This window comes from Macaca nemestrina, chromosome 9, assembly GCF_043159975.1.
Source record: "Macaca nemestrina isolate mMacNem1 chromosome 9, mMacNem.hap1, whole genome shotgun sequence".
Lineage (NCBI taxonomy): Eukaryota > Metazoa > Chordata > Mammalia > Primates > Cercopithecidae > Macaca > Macaca nemestrina.
Window position 1 is genome coordinate 128297804 of NC_092133.1, and position 23559 is coordinate 128321362.

General features: G+C 40.3%; 1 protein-coding gene across 1 annotated transcript in view; it reads left to right on the plus strand.

Annotated features, from left to right (window-relative positions):
- Window positions 1-23559, plus strand: part of LOC105488206 (integrin subunit alpha 8) — a 193407-nt gene that overhangs the window by 166702 nt on the left and 3146 nt on the right. The window contains exon 28 of the mRNA XM_011752068.3: window positions 13771-13872. Within this exon, the coding sequence (XP_011750370.1) occupies window positions 13771-13872 (102 nt within the window). The remainder of the gene's footprint in view (window positions 1-13770; window positions 13873-23559) is intronic.

The window sequence follows — 23559 nt, forward strand, 5'->3', positions numbered from 1 at the left end:
TGCACATTTTTTTTTTTTTTTCCTGAGATGGAGTCTCGCTGTGTCGCCCAGGCTGGAGTGCAGTGGTGCAATCTTAGCTAACTGTAACCTCCACCTCCTGGGTTCAAGCATTTCCCCTGCCTGAGCCTCCCAAGTAGCTGGAACTACAGGCGTAGGCCACCATGCCCGGCTAATTTTTGTATTTTTAATAGACATAGGGTTTCGCCACATTGACCAGGCTGGTCTCAAACTCCTGGCCTCAAGTGATCCACCTGCTTCAGTCTCCCGAAGTGCTCCCAGGCATGAGCCATTGCTCCTGGCTGACTGTGTGCATTTTAAAAGTTTAAAATCTCTTTTATGCTAAGAAAATGAGAGTTTCATTTTGGAAGGTGCTATTTAAATGATACTACTGTGTTACAACCTTATTGTTTTAGGGGGATTTTTTTTTTAAATCCTAAATTAACTCTTACCACGTCTATGCATTCTTGCTCACATTTTAACTACTAAACAAACTCATTTGGTTTATTGTGCCATGAAAAATCAAAGGGTCAAATCCCTTTGAGTCTAGTTATGAATATAGAATTTTTATCTCTAGATTTTTATGTTTTCTATGATTTAATATGCTTCCATAGTCTTGTCAATCTTATTTTTGTTTTTAAAATAAAAACGAGGAAAATTAAAGTTTTGTTTTAAAGGTCATTTGTGAAGCCATCTTCCTTTCTTCCTTTCCCTTCCCTTCCCTTCATTTCCCTTCCCTTTCCTTCTCTCCCTTTCTTACCTTCTTTCCTTTCTCCTTCCTGTCTTTCTTTTTTCATTTCTTTCTTTCTGTGCCTCTTTTCTTTCTTTCTCTTTTTCTTTCTTTCCCTTTCCTTCCTTCTTTTTCTTTCTTTCTATCTTCCTTCCCTCCTTTTCTTACTTCATTTTCTTTCTTTCCTTCCTTCCTTTCCTTTCTTCTAAGGCAGAGTTTCTCAATCTCTGCACTATTAACATTTTGAAACAGATCATGCTGTGTTGTTGGGAGCCACCCTGGGCATTATAGGATACTTAGCAGCATCCCTGCCTCTACCTAGTAGGTGCTGGTAGTACCCTTACCCCAGGTGTGACAACCAAAATTGTCTCCAGATATTGCCAATGTCCTCGGGGGACATCATCCCATTTTGAACCACTGACCTAAGGAGAGGCACAGTGCCCAATTTATTTGACTTTATTTTTAAATCAAACCATTATGTATTCATTCACTCAACAAATATGTAGGAAGGACCTACTGTGTGCCAAGGGCTGCTTCAGGGTCTAGTTATAGGAGAAATAGCTGTGAACACAACAGACATAGCACCTGCCTTCACAGGGCTGTTAATCTCAGTGGAGGGAGTCAGAAACTGAGCAGGCAAACAGATGGATCAGTGCCAGGAAGAAAGTAGAATTGGGTAGTGAGATCAGGGTAGTAGGATAAAGAGTAGGGAGCAGGGCTGCTGCTGTAGGTAGGATGGTCACTTTCTTTTATTTCCACAATGTCCTATCATTTGCACATATCAGTCGTATTCATTCAGTAGGTGAGGCACCCATACAAGGGTGTGAATACCAGGAGGGAAGAATCCCTGGTGGCCATCTAATACCACAGATCATTAGCCCTTGAATTTCCTACTTTTAGATGCAATTTGTCTGAAAGCCTAAGCTGTAAATCCTGTTTTTCTCTAGTCAGATGAAAGCTGGGAGTAAGCTATATTATTGTGATCAATAGATTCATTTCTTAGGGATGACGCAACAAAGGACCACAAACTAAGTGGCTTAAAACAACAGAAATTTATTCTCTCAAAGTCCAAAACCAGAAGCCTGAAACCAGTGTGTCAGCAGGGTTGGTTCTTCCTGGAGGCTCTGAGGAATAAACTACCCCATGCCTCCCTTCAAGTTATTTTTGGTTTTTGTGGAGTTTTGTTTTTTATTATTATTTTCTTTTTTTATTTTTTTTATTTTTATTTTTATTTTTGTAAAGACAGGGTCTCACTATGTCACCCAAGCTGGAGTGAAGTGGTGCAGTCATAGCTCACTGCAGTCTTGAACTCCTGGGCTCAAACAACCCTCCCACCTCAGACTCCTGGGTAGCTGGGACTACAGGTACCTGGCACCATGCCATGCTCAGTTTTTAATTATTTTTGTAGAGATTATATCTTGCTCTATTGCCTAGGCTGGTCTCAAACTCCTGGCTTCAAGTGATCCTCCTTCCTTGGTCTCCCGAAGCACTGGGCTTAGAGGTATAAACCACCAGGCCTGGCCCCTCCTAGCTTCTGGTGGTTGCCAGTAATCCTGGGCATTCAGTGGCTTGTAGACCATCACTCTACTCTCCCTCCCATCTCCCATCACCTTCCCTTCTGTGTCTCTGTGTCACTGTGTCTTCTATTTCTTATAAGGACATTGGATTTAGAGCCCACCCTAATCCCAGTACAATCTCATCTCAAACCTTACCTTAATTCATTCTGCAAAGACCGTTATTCCAAACAAGGTCATATTATGAGATTCTAAGTTAATATGAATTTGGGGAAGACATTATTCAACCCCCTAAAATCAATAATCTTCTATCCCCACTAGCAAAGCCTGACTCTATTTGCCACAGTATTGCACCAATTTCTTTAATCTAGTAAATATGCTCCTTAAACTACTTTACCAACCTTACTAGTATGAGAAGAAAGTAATTAATTAGGGTTTAAATTGTTTTTGTTATGACTCTGTTCACTACACACATTTTCCATCTACTCTTAGACATTATCACTAAATGGGCAAAATTTTGAACCAGAACAGTTGGGGCCGAAGTCATCTGAAGGCTTGAGTGGGGCTGGAGATGCAGTGTAGATGCTCTTGCAGTTTGGGTAAATATTGGCAAAAGTGTATGAGTAAACACAGGGGTGAGCCTGTTTTTGAATTTCGTATGTGAAAACTGCCTATTAGCAAAGTGATGTGCAAAAAACCACAGACATCCATTAAATTCAAGTTCTAGGAGGAATGACCCTGACTAACATCAGACAGTCTATTTTCTCTATCTTTGGTAGATACTGGGTCAGGATGCAGGAGCTCAGTTCCATTCCTGCCTGGTTTTGTTCAAAGCACTTAACTTTCATGGGGCTCAAGTTCCTTATTTGTGAAATGAAGAGATTGGACTAAAGTCTCTTTTCGTGCCTGAAAATTCACTGATTCTATAGGTAGCTCACAAGTAATTTATGGTGTTTATTCTACTTGGCGTAAGCCAGCAATAACTCTGTATGCTGTCTCAATAGCCTACTTTTTTATTGTGTTGATGTTTTGGTTGACTGAGAACAGACTACATCTAAATGGCTCTTTACACTTAGGGAACAGCCTGCCAATCTTTCCAAAGAGGGCTGTTTGTCTGCAAATAGTCAGGTTACTATTGAGTGATTGCCATGCAGCTAAGTACCATGATACATGTTTGTATATGAATGACTCATTTAATTCTTACAGCAATCCCATGGGACATGTATTATTATTGTCAGCTGCATTTTACAGATGAACAAACTGAGACATAGATACTATATGGCCTTCCCAAGGCACATAGATAGTAAGGGGGAGAATCTTGAGCTTTTACCCCATGTATGTCACTACACTAGACTGCTGAACTAAAGATTACCATAACAGCCTCTGTAGATTTTATATTTTGATCACTGTACTACAGATGGCTAAACTATAACTCTTATATTATGGATAACTATACTATAACTACTATACAAAGGTTTTAAATACCGTGTATTAAACTTTTTCAAGATGTTTACATTGTATAGCATGCTATTTCAGAATCCAATAAAGAAAACATCTTATGATTATTGAATTATACTGTCCAGTACAGTAGTAATAGTCATGTATTGCTATTCAAAGTATTTCAATTTGACTAAAATTTAAAATTCATTTCCCCAGTCTCACCAATCACATCTTAAGTATTTAAGAGTCACAGCTCACGGCTACTGCATTGGTCTGTGCAGATTAAGAGCATTTCTCTTATTGAAGAAAGTTCTATGGGGCAGCACTGTTTTAAAATGTTAGGGAAGTATATTTCCATTCAAAATTGTAAGATTTGGTCATATAATCAATTCTTATATCTATGAATGTAGACCTGGATTGTGTTTAATAATAGTTTTGTGACTTCCCTTATATCCCCTCAGAAAGTAAGAATTAGGCCCTCTTTGCCCTATAACAATGTCTTTCGCCATCCCAAAAGGCAAAATCTCTATCAGGAATCTACTTTTCCCTAAGTGTGATGTTACAGGTTTGAATAAACACAACAGCCTCCTGGTCGCTCTCCTGAGTGGTGAGCAAAGACAGCAAAAGAGGTGAACGTAGACCAAGGGGTCAAATGTACTGGCTTTACTTCAAAGCTTAGATACAGTATGAACCATGCAAGTAAACTTTTGGATTCAGATCTGCTGAGTGAGTAAAATATTGGAATTCTGCAATATGCAATGAAAAAACAAAAACTTGTGAGGTTGTGTTAAGAAGTTGTTTTGCGGAGGGAAGTGGAGGAATATTCCCAAAAATATATCTGTAGTTGATACCAGAGGGTAAGCTCCTCAAGAGGAGGAGGAATGTTTCCTTGTCTTTGAATTTTCTTCCCAGCCCTTGTATCACCTGACACAGGATGCTACTTATAATGCTTTAACGAATGAAACATCTCAGGCCAAATGCTAGGCTTGGCTGGTACACAAGTCCTTGTCTATTTAGAATGAAACCAGTCCAACTAACCAGCAAATGAGATCACAACAAATTATCCCTCATGGTGTAAAGCAAGTAGCCCAGGAAGCAGCAGATATTCTAGAAATGTAAAAACTTGTGATACCTTTGAACAAAATGAACAAGGAGTGATTTTTGATGCCTTTCTCTGGGGTCTCTGGAAATGCCACCTTGATGACTTGGTTTGAGATGCAAAAGTGATGCAGGGCAGGTGAACCCCAAAATTGGGGCTTAGCCCGTGAGCATTCTTGGCTTCGTGCAGAAGAGAATTCAAGCAACCTTACATTGCCTTTTCAGGTGACAGGTGACATTGCTTTGCAGGAAAAAGGGCTTCATTCTTTCTTTGTGAGAGGATGTAAGGAAAGTCACAGTCTTGAACAGCCTTTTATTGAACTGGACCTGCTCCCTGAGGAGCAGGGCTAACTCCTAGACAGCACACACAGAGCTGGACTCGGTGGGCTTTTGGTAACTCTCTTTATATCCACTTATACCCATGTTCAATTATATGCAACTTAAGGGGTGAGTAAATGCAAATTGAAGGGCAAGTTATTCAGAACTCTCTAGGAAAGGGGTGATAACTTCCAGGTCTTTGCCATAGAAAGGAGCAGTAACTTCTGGGCTGTTGCCATGGCATTTGTAAACTGTCATGGTGCTGGCGGGAGTGTCTTATGCTGATGAGCAATGAGGGCAGCTAGGGATTGCTTTAGTAGCTATTGGCTGCCTTCAGCCAGTTTCTTCCCTTCATCCTATCTGTGCCAGGTCTTGTTTTGGTCATCAGGGTTGTGACCAGAAAACAAGTCCTGCCAGTCCCATACCTCAAAAGCACAGGTGCAGCCAAGAATGCACCTATGCTGACATCTGTGCCCAGCCAGCCCATTCACCAGAAGAATCTTCATGAGGAGCTTGGGCTCACGTTTGTTATGACGTTTGGCTTTTCTCCCAAATCCTCGCACCTCATCCTCCCTCAAGCCACAAGCTGTTCTGATTTAGTGAGTTTAGCAAAGACTTCTTGCATTTTGGGCAGAGGCAAGCATCTCATTTTCTTACATCTTTCAAATTGAAACCCTCCAGGTTGAGATGAGAAGGCTTCCAAACTGAGGAGAGAGCATGGATGGAACTGGAGGCTGCTATGTTAAATGAAATAAGCCAGGCACAGAAATACAAATATCACATGTTCTCACTCCTATGTGGGAACTAAAAGGGTGGATCTCATGGAGGCAGAGAGCAGATTCATCATTACCAGAGGCCGGGAAGGGAAGGTGGCGAACAGGGATGAAAAGAGGTTGGTTAAAGGGTACAAAAATGCGGTCAGAAGGAATAAATTCTGAGAGTCAGTAGTAGAGTGGGGAGATTATAGTTAATAATAATTTATTGTCTATTTCAAAGTAGCTAGAAGGAAGATTTATAATTGTATTAGTCTGTTTTCACGCTGCTAATAAAGACATACCTGAGACTGGGTAATTTGTAAAGGAAAGAGGTTTAATTGACTCACAGTTCCACATGGCTGGGGAGGCCTCACAATCATAGCAGAAGGCAAAGGAGAAACAAAGGCATGTCTTACATGGCGGCAGGCAAGAGAGCGTGTACAGGGGAACTCCCATTTATAAAACCATCAGATCTTGTGAGACTTATTCACTCCCACAAGAACAGTACGGGAGAAATCACCCATGAGTCAGTTATCTCCAACTGGCCCCACACTTGACACTGCGGATTATTACAATTCAAGGTGAGATTTGGGTGGGGACACAGCCAAGTCATATCAGTAATGTTCCCAATGCTAAATGTTTGAGGTGACAGATATCCCAATTACCCTGAGTTGATCATTACACATGGCATACAGGTACCGAAATATCACATGTACCTCCAGAATGCATGCAACTAATAGATATCAGTAAAAATAAATAAGAATTAGGCTGCCTTTCCCCTTTGAGCCACACCCTAATTTGATTCTTTTCAGTTCCATAAGGTAGACAATTCAGGATCTCAGGGAACAGAGACAAGTCCAAAGAGTCATGGTTGTTCTTTTATTTCCTGCCCAAAATGATGACCAGCAGTATTGGGTCATAGTGGCTCAGCTTCCGGTCCACTTCCAAAGGGGAGATAGTGTCAAATGTCTGAGTAGTACAAAATGCTGACATAATTTATCTAGACTTAACCTGGGGGAGAGACATGGTGATGAATAGTGTTGGCTGCAACTCACCATGCTTCTTGGACACAACCAGGGGACAGATTCAGAGGGATGAGGTGTTTTGATACCTTTTATTTCATCTACTGAGACAGAGACCAGAGACCCTTAGTGACATTCAGTCAGATTTCTGTTGCCTCGTTTGAGGTAGGTTCCATGATCAGAGCCAGCCACAAACTCCTTCTCACTTTAAGGAAATGAGAGGCAAGGTTCCCTCTATTCTGTAGTTGAAATGGAAGAAGCAAGCACACACCCCAAAGAAGCTTTGCAAAATATCCTATATCTTTGAGTGCAACATATCTTCCAGAAATGCTACACATAGATCTTTGTATAGTTTATAACCAGTCTGTCCATTCCCTGGTCTTCTAAGGAAATGTTTAAAAAAAAAAAAAAAAAAAAAAAAAAAAAAAAAAAAAAAACTTTACCTGGAAATATGAGTCCAAAGAAAAGCTAGTTCTAAATTTAATAATTCAGAGAATCCAAGTGTTAGCCTCCTCATGATAAACTGCCATCTGAGTCTTTTATCATTTAATTATTTTGTTTGCATGCATTTATTAGCACTACAGTTTCTTTAAAGACTGAACAACAAAAATGATGTCGTTTTAACACCTTAACAATTTGTCATAAACTTGAAAATTGTCATTGGCCTTTTCAAATTAGATTCCACTTTTCTTAAGTGACATAGGCTTCCCTAGAGTGCCAATTTTCATAACTATAGATTTTTTTTTTTTGAGATGGAGTCTTACTCAGCTGCCCAGGCTGTAGTACAGTGGCATGATCTTGGCTCACTGCAACCATCGTCTCCTGGGTTCAAGCGATTCTCCTGTCTCAGCCTCCTGAGTAGCTGGGATTGCAGGCACCCGCCATCATGCCTGGCTAATTTTTGTATTTTAGTAGATACGGGGTTTCACCATGTTGGCCAGGCTGGTCTTGAACTCCTGACCTCAGGTGATCCACCTGCCTCGGGCTCCCAAAGTGCTAAGATTACAGGTGTGAGCCACTGTACCCGGCCAGCTATAGAATTTTTTAGCTGAATACCCAGGATGACTGAACCACTTGCATTTAGTTGATTTGCTTATAATCACTCTATTGCTTGGCTGTTGCTTTTTATTTTTTTCTTAGAAACAGGGTCTCGCTCTGTTGAAGTGCAGTGGTGCAATCGTAGCTCATGGGAGCCTCAAACTTCCAGGTTCCTCCCACCTCAGCCTTCTGACTGTCTGGGACTACAGACACATGCCACCACACCTGGCTGATTTTTGTATTTTTTGTAGAGATGAGGTCTCACTATGTTACCCAGGCTGGTCTCAAACTGCTGGGTTCAAGTGATCCTCCTGCCTTGGCCTTCCAAGGCGCCAGGATTACAGGCGTGAGACACTGCCCCCAGCCAATTGTTACTTTTTATCCAAGAGTGGGAAGAAAGGTGCTTTAACGAATTCCCAAGTCTATACAACCTAGATGACAACAACACATTCCTCCTTTACTTTGAGCATCACATCCTACCGAAATGAGGGAGAACAGCTTTTCAGTGAGGCAGGACTCCTATCATTATGACACTAGAGTGTAGGAGAAAAGTTACTATTTTAGCCCACACACTTCAGATTCATACACGACATTCGACTCCAGTAGGAGGCCGATCGAGTGAAAATTACATCTTCGTTTTTCTGTTAAAGAAGACCCAATATCTGCAAAAAGTCAATAGTAATTGAGGGGCTTTGGAAACAATAAATATTTAGCACAAGCAGAGTCAGAAAAGAAGAATCTGTAGCAATATTTTGCAGTCCTAGGGAAAAGCATCACTTCTAGAGATATGGGAAAGACGGGTACAAGTCGCTGTGTGCTCACCCACATCCTTAGCCCAGATTTCTGCACTGCCACTATTTCTGCTTATTTCAGTGTCAGGTGCCAAATGCTAAAGAGGAACGCGTTATTATAATCTCTCTCCAAGAAGAGACTGTACACTGGGGCGTATTAACAGTTTTGTCATACAAGCCAGGAGGAGGGAAATGTTTTCTGCCCTCCTAATCCAGGCTAGAAAGTTTACAATTCTTGGTGGACATGACTTGCTGCGTTATGTTGGTTTCTGTCCATGTAACGAACATGCAAACTGGTCAGAAACAGATTGTATGTAGGTTAATCCTAAATGGTCCCCTGTTCTGTGATTGGTGCTTGAAATAGAAATTTCCTTTACAGGTAAAAGTTTTGCCAGTAATTCCTTAGGTTTTGTCACCTCAAAGGGTTTGGTTTCTGGTAAATATTGAGTATTTCAAAATGGGCTACATAAAATGGATATGTGCTTAAAAATAATTATTGGGAAGAAATTAAGCAGCTGGAAGTTGGGAGTGGGAGAGCTTGTGTCATTGCCCAACACACTAGGTCGCTAACTCCTCCATTTGTTACCAACTCTTACACTTATTGGTACCATGCCTATAAGCAAATCATTGTTCAAAAGTGCATCATAGAGACAGCCAGTGAGCTACAAACCACGGTTTAAATGATGCGGTAATGACAGAGGAGCAATGCATTTTCTGGGGATTAATAGCCAGCTGGGGCAAGACGAAGGTCCTCAGTGTTGCCAAGGGTTATTAACCCCAGCTGGTTTTTCAATCCTAAATTGCCTACAATATGGCAGTGATTGCTATTACATGAGTAGATTGCTGTATGGGAGAGGAGATTATTTTGAACATAAGAATAATACTATTGTTATATAAAGAGCACGACTGGAAGCATTTAACTTTGGATGTGGAATCCCTATTACAACTCTGCCCATGATTGCTTTTCATAAGTTATTAAATACTCACCTGTGCCATGCCTCTGACCTATAGTGCAGGACTTGGATATCTTTGATGCTGACTCTGCTCATCAATCTAATAAACCACATCTTCCATTCCTTGGAACTCCAGAGCATTCTTTAAAAGTGAGGAAGATGCATTTTTTTCTTTCCAAAAAGGGTGGAAGAAACCTTGCTTTTGGAGAATGCATTTAAAACAAAGAACAGACTGATCTAGGAGAGGTGGTGTTGCATGCTGTTTGCTTACCTTAAGATTTGCTAGTGCCCCAGGCTACATCCATGCACACGGCTAATTCGATTGAGGAGGTAAGAGCGTGTCAATATCCCCTTCACAGGAACTGTAGCCCTCATTTATGACACTACCACCCTTTACAACTTCCTGAACTGCTTACTGTAGTTAAAGGGAGAAAGGAAAGGGTGTCCAATTCAATAATGGAAAGATCTTTCCTAATTGCCATCAAATGGATGGTACATGGAGTGAGAGGATTGTCAAATGACCAAAGCATTAGACGTGTTCATTCACCTTTCATTCATGTGGTCAGACATCCAGTATTGATTAAGCTCTCCTAAGCACATTGTTCTAGGTTCTGTAGAAGATATAGACATTATATTCCATGGAATATGCCTTCCATGTTTGTATCATATAGTTGGGGAGAAAAGTAATAGAGAAAAATTAAACAACAATGTGAACCTTCCAAAAAATATGTCAGATACAGTCTCATCTCAGTCTTGCTGAATCGGAATCTCTGAGCCTGATCTCAGGTGTGTCTGAAGTTCAGCAACCACCAGAAACGACAGTCAAGATTGGTGATGAGGCTGAGCGTGGTGGCGCATGCCTGTGATGCCAGCACCTTGGGAGGCTGAGGCAGGAGAATCACTTGAGGTCAGGAGTTCAACACCAGTCTGGCCAACATGGAGATACCCTGACTCTACTAAAAAATACAAAAATTAGCCGGACATAGTGGTGCTTGTAGTCCCAGCTACTTGGGAAGCTGAGGCAGGAGAATCACTTGAACCCAGGAGGTGGAGGTTGCAGTGAGCCAAGATCACACCATTGCACTCTAGCCTGGGCAACAGAGTGACACTCCATCTCAAAAAAAAGATTGGTAATGTGATGAATGGAAAATATGAGAAATCAAACTGCAGCCAAGAGCAGGAAGGGCAAAGGAAGGAAGTGAAAGAAAATTCCCTTGAAGAAACATGTTAATCCACATTTTACATCCTAAAGTTCAAATGCTATCTATGATGCATTAAGAAACTTGCATATTTATAAATGCAGAATCTGTAAGAGAGAAGCATTCCATCTAGAAAGATTTTGATGCAGAGATGCAGTTTGCAAACTATTTATCAAAGACATGACTTCAAGAGTGGTAATATTTTCTATCAATTTTTTATTGAACTTGGAGATTAAAGAAAACTTCTTCATTGGAGGTTTGGGAGCATGGAAACACATTTGAGAATATAATTATAATCCTTACACACAGGATCTCATTGCTAGAATTTCTCTTGTTTCTACCAGTGAGGATGGCAAGGAAATTAGATTGAAATCACCAGGTACACCCACGATTTTATGAGCAAAAGTTTCTGAATTGTATAAAAACACTTCTCAAACAAACAAAAATCCAACTTTTAGTTAAAATGAAAATGCTAAGAGAGAAGAGATCATTAGAATAACACCCAAAAAAGAATTTTCCCAAATGAGTAGAGTTGTTTATTCTGGAGGGTAGGAGAAGAAAGAGAGAAACACTCAAAGATATTGTAACTTTAAGTATATAAAAGTTACATACATATAAAAGTTACATACTATGTCCTGCCCTTACCATGTAGAGAAAAAAAGGGTTTATCTAATAGAGAAAAAAATTCTGCCACAGGGGAAAAAGAACTTTGTAAAAAATATTTAAGCAAAATTATTACAGTCCAAACTGTTGGACTGGACTCATGAGGCCCAACATTGGATTATAGACAGTGACGTACTGGTAGATTTTTACTAACTACTCTCTGGGAAGGAAAAAGAGCCCTGATGCATAGCATTTGCCACTGATTTCAAGTCACCACCACGATTGTCACGGAATACAGAGCTGGGAAGAGATGCCAGGTCCCACACCATTATGTAGCGTTTCCTCTTACAGATACAATAGACATAAATCACATCCTGAGCACAGATAATAGTCAAATGTAATAAAATAGCAAGCATGTGGTTTTGAGTATTTATTACCCTTTTTTTTAGAAATATAATTTACTTAAGTTTACATTTGTATAATTTAAGTTGTAATAATGGCTCTGTTTGACAACCGTCACCGAAAAGTCTTGAAATCATTAACATTTGGGTCTCAAGAGCCATCATGAGCCAGTTAGGACCCAGCACTGGGTAGATCTAACATTGTATCCAACAGAAGAGAGCCACAGAAGCTTCAGTCCTCCAAGCAGCCTTCCTGAGTCACTCTTAAATATTTTAACGTTGACTTTTATCAACAGTTAATATGAGATCCAATTAAACAAAGAGAGCTTTGGCTGAGAAACTCTGTTAAAAACACTGACACTTGGCCGTAACTACAGGCTTTTTTCTTTTCTTTTTCTTTTTTTTTTTTTTTTTTTTTGAGATGGAGTCTCACTCGATTGCCCAGACTGAAATACAGCGGCGTGATCTCGGCTCACTGCAACCTCCGCCTCCCAGGTTCAAGCAACTCTCCTGCCTCAGCCTCCTGTGTAGCTGGGATTATAGGCACGTGCCACCAAGCCCGGCTGATTTTTTGTGTTTTTAGTAGAGACCGGGTTTCACTCAGTTGGCCAGGCTGGTCTTGAACTCCTGACCTCATGATCTGCCTGCCTTGGCCTCCCAAAGTGCTGGGATTACAGGCCACCACGCCTGGCCGGCATCTTCGATTGTCACAACTGAGAGAGGGTGCTATTGGCATCTAGCCAGGGGCCAGGGACGCTGGCCAAACATCCTACAATGCAGAGGACAGGCCCCCCCCACCCCCACCCCAACTCAGAATGTTGACAGTGCTTAGGCCGAGAAACCCTGCTGTGAGTCTTGTGTAATCTGTGAAATGTAATATAATTGTTTTTTTCTTTTTGAGACAGAGTTTGGATCCTGTTGCCCAGGCTGGAGTGCAGTGGCGTGCTCTCGGCTCACTGCAACCTGTGCCTCCCGGGTTCAAGCCACTTTTCTGCCTCATCCTCCTGAGTAGTTGGGATTACAGGCACCTGCCACTATGCCCAGCTAATTTTTATTGTTTTTAGGATTTTTAGTAGAGACAGGGTTTCACCATGTTGACCAGACTGGTCTCAAACTCCTGATCTCAGGTGATCTGCCCACCTCGGTCTGCCAAAGTGCTGGGATGACAGGCATGAGCCACCACGCCCGGCCAATACATTTCTTTATAACTTACTACCAGTTTCTCTCCTAAAACATTTCCCTCTATCTGATAAGAATTTTGTAATCCGTCATGTTTCTCCTTTGTCCTTCACTAGCAGTAACTATATTAATTCTTTGCTTGCTCCTTTTTAGGACTTTTTGTGATTTTTTGTTTTTATTTTAACCTTATTATACACAGTCTTTTATTAATGAGACAAATTCTCCTTAGAAATAGGAAGAAGATAAATGGATGGATGGATGGATGGATGGATGGATGGATGGATGGATGGATGCTTGGATAGGTGGATGGATGGATGCTTGGATAGATGGAAGGATTGATGGATGCCTGGATAGATGGATGGACGGATGGATGGATGCTTGGATGGATGGATGGATGCTTGGATAGATGGATGTCTGGAAGGATGGATGGATGGATGCTTGGATGATGCATGGATGGATGGATGGATGGATGGATGTGGATGGATGCTTGGATGGATGGATGGATGGATTCATGCTTGGATGCTTGGATGCATGGATGCATGGATGGATGGATGTGTGGGTAGATGGATGAATGCTTGAATGGGAGGAAAAAGTTAAAAGAAAGAGGAAATTTAAAAGTAAGGATGAAATTTTGCCTTGAAATGCAAAACGCCGAAAATAATTGGGTGGCTGCCAGTATAACTCTTAAAAACTTTATATGAAATGTATTTAAATAAATACTTTTACTTTCAGAGAAAAAATGATCCCTATGCTCTTGCATCGCTGGTGTCCTTTGAAGTTAAGAAGATGCCTTATAAAGACCAGCCAGCAAAACTCCCAGAAGGAAGCATAGCAGTGAGTATCTTTAAATATATATAGGCACAAATAATTTAATTGAAATAATTGTTTTAATCACTGTCTAGCTTGTGTGAGGCTTTAGTGTTTACACTGACTTGAGAAAAATTTTCCTCTTCAGCTCACCAATTTCTTACATTAGTCTGGAAATTTCCTAGTGCCTTTTGATCTGGTTTTTGAAATTTCAATATAAATGTCTACCCCAGAAAATTAAAGGGCAGGACTAATACCATTTTTAAATGAAGACATTTTGTTCAGAGAAATTCAGATAGCAGTTATCATTACAATTAAATCGTACTGATTCTTTCATTTTAAACAGCACGGTGAGTCAAGTAAGAAGAGAATAAATTCCTTCTTAGAGAGAGTAGGCCATGGAGCAGCCGCATGGCTTTGGACAGTCATTTTTTCTTGCTATGCAAAGAACCTTAATTTTGACCTAGAAGGGAATAAAAAAGTCTACTCTGATCTTCAATTGAATGAAATGTCTTTTTTTTTTTTTTTTTTTTTTTTTTGAGAAGGAGTCTTGCTCTGTCGCCTAGGCTAGAGTGCAGTGGTATGATTTGGCTCACTGCAACCATCGCCTCCCAGGTTCAAGCGATTCTTCTGCCTCAGCCTCCCGAGTAGCTGGGACTACAGGCACCTGCCACCACACCCAGCTAATTTTTGTATTTTTCATAGAGACAGGGTTTCACCATGTTGGCCAGGCTGGTCTCGAACTCCTGACCTTGTGATCTGCCCACCTCAGCCTCCCAAAGTGCTGGGATTTCAGGCATGAGCCAGTGTGCCCGGCCGAAATGTCTTTATTGAAAACTGAAACTACTAAACATTACTGACACCCAAATATCTGCCACAGAACAACTCTGATCATCCTCTGCAACCCAGCAAGGCCATGCAAAGGGAATGAAGGAATGAATGACAAGACCAGCAGGCACCATCACCAAAGCTCTGCCTTTTCAGTTATTTGTGAAGGTAGTCAGAGACTTTTGAAAAACACAGTGCTCCAAAAAAACAGTGTTAGAATTCCACCTTCATCCCTTGGTAGCCAGTGGATATTTCCCATCCACAGCTTGAACTCTTGGTCCTCCAGACCTTGTTACTCAAAATGTGATTGCAGATCAATGGCATCAGCATCACCTGGGAGGTTCTTAGCCCTGCAGAAACAGACCTCTCCAGATCCACTGAGTCAGAGTCTGCATTTCATCAAAATCATCAGGGCATTCCTAGGCATGGTCAAGTTTGAGAAGCACTGCTCTGGGTGGTAGATAAGTTGATACTATTGTCATCTCTTTCTAGCCTAGATCATAAACTTAATTATAACACTGAGTCTTTCTAACCTAGTCTACTTTCAGTTATCTGAATTAACCACTTGATTTGTGATTCTCTACCCTGAGTATGCAGCAGAATCATCACTCATGCAACTTAAAAAGTACATACATGCTAAGACTTCCCCGCAAATATTCAGTAGGTCTGGGATGGGACCCTGACACTGTGCTTTAAAAGTCTTATGAGGGGCAATTCTGCAGCGGAGCCAGGGTTGAGAGCTTCTAGCACAGGCAGGTAGCCTAGAGGAAAATCCAAGGTTTTCAAGATAGAATCACCTGGGCTTGATCCTGGCCCTGCCTTGCTCTAATTAGGAAACCTTTGGGAAGTCACTTTGCCTCTCTGAGACAGTCCACCACATCCACCTGATGGAATTGTTAACAAGGTCAATAAGATTATCTGTATAAAGCTCTAGCACTGTACCTGGAACAAGTTAGTCTCAAATCTCAATAAATGAGAGTAACCTCTCAAAATGTCTCCCCTTTCTCTGGCTAAGTCCAGTAAGTCCAAACTGAAAATGGCAATTAAGATTTACACAGTTGTGGGAGGATCACTTGAGCTCCGGAGTTCAAGGCTACAGTGAGCTGTGATCGTGCCCACTGCACTCAACCTGGGCAACAAAGCAAGACCTCATCTCAAAAAAAAAAAAAAAGAAAAGAAAAGAAAAGGAAAAAGAAAAGAAAGATAGATATGTGCATAGTCAAAATATTTCAGTAAACTTCGGTGGTATTTAAAGCAAGCACAGCCACATCTTTCTTCATTTACACCACCTGTCTTTCTTTCCAGCGATGTCCTCTGTATTTTGGATTATGTTCAACCTAGAAAACAGGCTTTGGGATTTTAATGGGAGTTATACCTGATGTAAATGACGAGTTGATGGGTGCTGACGAGTTGATGGGTGTAGCACAGCAACATGGCACAAGTATACATATGTAACAAACCTGCACGTTATGCACATGTACCCTAGAACTTAAAGTATAATAATAATAAAAAATAAATTTAAAAAAAAAGAAGTGTCATCTAAAAATGTTCAAAGGCTTATAGCTCTAAGGGAAATAAATCTAGGTCCTTTTGTTTTTTCCAAGCACCTGTTCCCTAACAGAAACACATGTTACGGTTGATTCCATCAACAGGATTGCATCTTTCAGCGCTGGCCACAGGTGACAGCCTGCTGTTCTCAACTCATCTCAAAAGATCCACAAAATAATCTGATACATGCTTTCTCCAGCCCTACCACCCTATTATTGAATTGCCAAAAAAAAAAAAAAAAAAAAGACTTTTTATCTGATGTAGGAGATTTACCATACCAGTTATGTAAAGGTTATTGGAAAAAGATCCAGGAATGGAAACAGTTTCAAATCTCCCATAGCTGACCAACTGGAGAAGACCTTGCCAGTGCAAAGTTAACTATGCAACACACAGGGAAATGCTACCTTACTGTGGCTTGATGTGAGAGAAGAACTCTGAGTGGAGCTGGCAGACGTTGTTTTATAGTGAGCTCTTTTCAAAGGTCTTGTCATTCTTCTCTCGAAGGGAGCCCAGCAGGGCCAAGAGGGTGGCTCACACCTGTAATCCCAGCACTTTGGGAGGCCAAGGCAGGCAGATTGCTTCAGCTCAGGAGTTTGAGATTAGCCTAGGCAACATAGTGTGACACTGCCTCTACAAACAAACAAACAACAACAGCAACAACAACAACAACAAAAACATAAAATTAGCAAGGCGTGGTGATGCTCGCCTATTGTCCCAGCTACTCAGGAGGCTGAGGCAGGAGGATTGCTTGAGCCTGAGAGGCAGAGGTTGCAGTGAGCCGAGATCACACCACTGCACTCCAGCCTGGGCAACAGAGCAAGACCCTGTCTCAAAAAAAAATTAAAAAATAAATAAATAAATAAATAAATAATTTTTAAAAGCCCAGCAGAAAGGCAATTGCTTTAAGGTGGTAGAATCCATTGGAACTGGCGGTTTGAGAAGCATCAGAGCTCTGATCTGCCCCTGAGGAAAGTCATTCTTTGTTCCTTCTTCTAAATGAGACTAACTACTAATTGCTTGTTTTCCTAGACCTTTTTGTGTGATGATTAGTTTGTTTGTACTCCCTTTTCAGCATGGTCATAATTCAGCCATCTCTTCAGGCCTGTATTAGCTTTACTTACGGAAGAAAATCACAGTTCCCATTTGCTGCTTGCATAGTATCTGTGTTTGTAACAGATAAAATTCCTCATGTCATGTGATGCTTGTCACGTCCAGAGACAAGGGAAAGATTGCATGATTCAAAGAAATATGCCTGAACACTGAATCATTATACTGCAACAGAAGAAATTGAAATTCAATTATATGAACACTTTTTTGGCTCACCAGGAAACTTTGGCCTTTGCATGCCATACAAGTAACCCCCAATTCTATAATTTACATCTAGCAGAAAGTGGGATTGTCTAGTATAATTCCAAAGGTGGTTATTACAAAATATTTCATGAAAATCTTTATTTAAAAACTCGTATATAAACTGTGAACCCATTTGGTTTTCAGAATTGTTAGCAAAACTTCAGTACCTTAATATGGAACTCTTATATTAAACAATTATTTGGAGTTGAAAGTTATGATGGGAACTGCTTGTCTCATAGGGAAGCTGTTTAAATGTTGTCAAAATGTGGGCTCAGCTAGTCCACTTCATGTGATTATTTTGTTCTAAATGGCAGTGTAGGTAGGGTGTCTTCGTATGTTTATTTAAAACATTCTTCTGACCCCACTGAAGTATGTTTACACAAGATTTTGTGATACATAAATAGAGACGTCAACATTAATTACCGTTGCAAATACAAGGGAGCTTTTTCCTTATACCTTGGTATTTTTTGTCAAAATATACAAAAACATATCATAAATGTCCACAATAAAATGTAGGCGTATTAAAGGTTTATTTATGGTCTTTCCTCCATAATAAAAAACAACAAGATTTACGACATGATGAAGGTAAGATTAAATGTTCCCTACTTAGAATCATTTTAAGAAAATCTAAACCACTTACAATTTATGAATACTACTTTCTAAAATTGCAGATAATTATAATAAAGTGATTTATTAAACTTACTTAAAGCTATTTTTAAAATAGCTAGAAGTTCTTGATAAATAAAACTGTATTAAAATATTTTATTGACTAGCTGGCACAAGATTGAATAGTTTTTCCTAAATTTAAGTACTCCAATTACTCAACATGAAACTTCTTTCTTAAAGCAATTGAAATATCTTATCACAAGCCCCTGTGCTGAAAGTAAACCTTTAGTCCTAAATATGCTTTGTCTTATGCCCTGAGTCTACCAAGAATCTTATAATGGGCCAGGTGTGGTGGCTCACACCTGTAATCCTAGCACTTTGGGAGGCCAAGGTGGGTAGATCACCTGAGGTTGGAAGTTTGAGACCAGCCTGACCAACATGGTGAAAGCCCATCTCTACTAAAAACACAAAATTAGCCGGGCACAGTGGCTCATGCCTGTAATCCCAGCTACTTAGGAGGCTGAGGCAGGAGAATCTCTTGAACCTGGGAGACAGAGGTTGCGATAAGCCGAGATCACAAGATTGCACTCCAGCCTGGGCAACAAGATCAAAACTCTGTCTCGAAAAAAAAAAAAAAAGTCTTATAATGAAAGACTTGGGTCATTCAGGCCATCTCGCCATTGTGTGAAATTATACAGAATGTTCTAGAACTATGCAGTCCGAGATGGTAGCTACTTGGCTAGCGGAACTGAAGAACTTGTGGTTTTATTTCATTTTCATACATTTCAATGTAAACTTAAGAACTGAAGCAGTAGACAGTATTTTTTCCATTAAACACAGTTGTATTACTTTCATAGGACTACATTTCACTTTAACCATTAAAAATTTAGTAATTGTTATGTGCTGCAAATGTGAAATACACATTGATTTTGGAGACTTAGTAAAAAAATGTAAATTATGGGTACTTTCATATGAATTACATATTAAAATGATAATAGTTTCATCATTAATAAATAATTAGATGATTCATAATAAATAACCAATTACATGTTGAAAGGATAATAGTTTTATCATTAATAAATAATAGTTGATATTTAGGGTTAGATAAAATATGTTATTAAAATTAACATCCCCTGCTTGTTTTCACTCCTTTTTTTTTTTTTTTTTTTGAGACAGAGTTTCAATCTTGTCACCCAAGTTGGAGTGCAGTGGCACTATGATGTCAGCTCACTGCAACCTCCGCTTCCCAGGTTCCAGTGATTCTCCTACCTCAGCCTCCCAAGTAGCTGGGATTACAGGTGTACGCCACCACACCTGGCTAATTTTATATTTTTAGTAGAGATGAGGTTTCATCATGTTGGCCAGGCTGGTCTCGAATTCCTGACCTCAGGTGATCCGCTCGCCTAGGCCTCCCAAAGTGCTGGGATTATAGGCATGAGCCACTGTGCCTGGACCTTTACTCCTTGTAATGTGACTATTAGAAAATTTTATATTATGCTTGTGACTTGCAGTGTGTTTCTATTGGGCAGTGCTGATTAAGGGCAAGGTTACGTCTTGAAGCTGATAATACCTACAGAACTTCAGAGAACATAGGGTGTTTAATAAATATTATTTGAAATGAGCCAGGCATGGCAGTACATGCCTGTAGTCCCAGCTACTCAAGAGGCTGAGGCAGGAGGATTGCTTGAGCCCAGAAGTTGGAGGCTGCAGTGAGCTATGATCATGCTACTGCACTCCAGTTTAGGCAACAGAGTGAGACCCTGTCTCCAAAAATAAATAAATATTATTTGAAATGAATGAAAGATTATTTGTATATGTCAGTGTTTAGTCATGAGAAACTCTAACATTTGTGACTTATTTTTCCTCATTATTTATTATCTAATGGCTACTTTGATCTAAGCTTCCTATAGGCTTGTCAAAATGAGCTGTGAGACAAATATAGATATTAGAAATAACAAAGTTTTGGTGTTTGTCAACATTTTCTTTCTTGCCCAAGCTTTCCCCAGAACTAGCCTGCAATCCCACAGTACTAACACATATTTAAAGAAACTTTGGTCCTGTAAAAGTGATCAGTTAAGTCATCTTCTCTTAAGCTTGCCTGTGCGGTCAAGTCTAGTTTATCTATACAGAGCATGGAGTTTCAGGAAAAGCTTTGCTTTACTGGTTTCCACCTGCACATGGGATTCCCCACTGCGATTTACTGATTTAGAGAGATGACCATGTCACATGACTCCCCATCGCTCCATTCCCAGAAGGACCTCTCTTGCCGAGACATATACGTGACTCTTTTAATGATGTGTGCAGAGGCAAGGACAAGATTGCCTGATTCGGAGAAATATGTCTGAACACTGAATCATTACAGTGCAGCAAAAAAAAAAAAAAAAAAAAAAATTATCAGTTATTTGAATAATTACCTTTGGCTCCTTGTCTAAGTCTTTCCAGTAAGAGTCAGCATCTCCTCTGCACTGGACACCAGATGAAATGCTCTGGGTTGTTGTTGTTGGTTTTCTATATTTCCACTATTGTTACTGTAGTGACTTCTGGACTATGCTGCAAAAGCCTACATAAGTTTAGCAAAACATCAAGGGTGAAGGAAGGTCTCTGCAGCTGCACCCATTTTAGATTGAGAAGATTGGGCAGTCTCGGTACCATATGGACATCCTACAGCTAAAAGGACCAGGAAAGCAGAAAGCAGGCATGGGAGGAGAGTCACTCAGAGGTTGCCTTCTTTTAAAACTCTGTGTGTTCCTTCCCGCTAATGAATTGCATAGGATGACATGTAGGAAATATATATGATATTCATAATTGTAACATCAGAGAAAAGGTATGAAGTGTTTTTTGTTTTTTTGTTTTGTTTTGTTTGAGACAGAGTCTGCTCTGTTGCTCAGACTGGAGTGCAGTGGTGCGATCTTGGTTCACTGCAACCTCTGCCTCCCGGATTCAAGTGATTCTCCTGCCTCAGCCTCCTGAGTAGCTGGGACTACAGGTGTGCACCACCACCACCACCACAACTGGCTAATTTTTTTTTTTTTTTTTTTTTGTATTTTTAGTAGAGACAAGGTTTCACTATGTTGGCCAGGCTGGTCTCGAACTCCTGACCTCAAGTGATCCACCTGTCTCAGCCTCCCAAAGTGCTGGGATTACCGGCATGAGCCACCGCGCCTGGCCCAAAGTGGTATTTTTTTTAAACAAACTTAATGTTACTGGAAGCAGACTGGCAATAATTTTGATGATGAGAATTTCAGAATTTGGGAACTGAAAGGGAATTTCCGAATTTGTGATCACTGCATGGGGATCATCTTCCCACAGACTTTTTAAAGACCCTGTTTCTAGGCTCTTTGGGAGCAAATGTAAACAAAAAGCCAGTAAGTTCTGTAACTATCCCTATAAAGTTGTTCTCTGCTTCAAAATACCCTAAGAAGCATATCCTGATCAATTTCACATTTTCATTGTACTTTTTCATCACTGCTACCAAAAAAAAAAAAAAAAAAAAACTTCAAATGTCTACTAGCTCTTTGTAAGTGACCTTCTCTGCTTATTTCTATAGATACGCCAGTTTTATAGATGATACATCAAAACCTGCAATAACCAAGTGGCAAAGTCACCTAGCAAAGTACTCAGTGGGTAGCCACTAAGCCCATTCCATTTCTTTTTATCAAGCTAACAATTTGAAGAGCCTCTATTTCAACTCCTTTAGCATGTTTTGTGTTTTCTCTAACTTATAAAACTTGAACTCTTTTCTGTTTAACATAAAATAGTAGGCAGTAACTTAAGATACTAACTATTTTTTTTCTGAGACTGAGCCTGGCTCTGTCACCCAGGCTGGAGTGCAGTGGCACCATCTTGGCTCACTGCAATGCAGCCTCCGCCTCCCAGGTTCAGGCGATTCTCCTGCCTCATCCTCCCGAGTGGCTGAGACTACAGGCGCCTGCCACCACACCTGGCTAATTTTCATATTTTTAGGAGAGACGGGGCTTCACATTGGCCAGGCTGGTCTCCAACTCCTGACTTCAGGTGACCCACCTGCCTTGGCCTCCCAAAGTGCTGGGATTATAGGCATAAGCCACTGTGCCCAGCCTTAAGGTATTAATTAGGTAAACCAGGAGAGGAAAGATCCATTGCCTGTCTCACCCTGAATTACCTATTAGAAAATTTTGGTGAGCTCTGACACATGCTCAAAATAGGGACTAAAACTATATTGTGTCCTCAATGGACTTGGGGGGTATGAGGAAGTAACATTTACATGAAACCTCAGAATTTTCCATGGCTCCAGATTTCTCTCTCCTGGGGTCATTATAACTGGCCTGTGAGTAGATGATCACTACTGTCTCTTTCAGTTCCAACATTCTGAAATTCTCATTATCAAAACTGTGTAAGTCCGCTTCAAGCAATGTTAAGTTCATCCTGAAATACCACTTCATACCCCTTCTCTGAGTACAGTAAAATATTTGGATTCAGCAGTAATTTCATACATGTCATCAGGTGTAATTAAAGAATGGTACATAAAAAGAGAAATAATCTTTGTTCTTGATTTGCTCGTGTAGCTGTGTACATGCAAAGAATTATTTTCAATTGATAAATAATTGTACAAATTTGTGGAGTACACGGGATATTTTGAAACACACATGAACATAATGTATAGTGATCAAATCAGGGTATTTAGGATATCTCTTGTCTCAAACATTTATTGTTTCTTTGTGTTGAGAACATTTCAAATTTCTTCTACCTATTTTGAAATAGACAATAAATTATTGTTAATTAGAATCACCCCACTGTGTTACTGAACCCTAGAATGTATCCGTTCTACCTGACTGTATGTTTGTCAGTCAACCTCTCTTCATCCAGCCCTCCCCACCCTATGCCAGCTTCTGGTAACCGCCATTCTACTCTCTACCTCCATGAGATCCACTTTTTTAGCTCCCGTGTATGAATGAGAATGTGTAACATTTGTCTTAGATCATTTCAGAATAAATTATTTAGGCTGCAACATCCAGGTGGCATTGCAACCACGGTGGGTCCTTGAAATGGATTTCTTCAACATATGAACTATGTGTCTTGTCCTTAAACAGTGGCAAGCAGGGTGTAAGTAATGTCACCGTGGTGATGGACTGTCATGCTTCACACTGATGTGTCAGATAAAATCAGGATAAGATGAAATAATGCCTAGCGAGGAAAGTTAACAGGAATAGGAAGAAAATGTAATGATGAGTAGGTTGAGGCCAGCCTTTTTCTCATGAAGAACATCTGTCACACCCTTGGCATGTTCCTGTCGAGGTGGAATGACTCCCTCCCTATCTTATTCCTCTGTCGATTCCTTTATTAGTGTAGATATAAATGACATTTGGGGCTGGAGAATCAAATGCATTGAGTCATCAGTGTCTG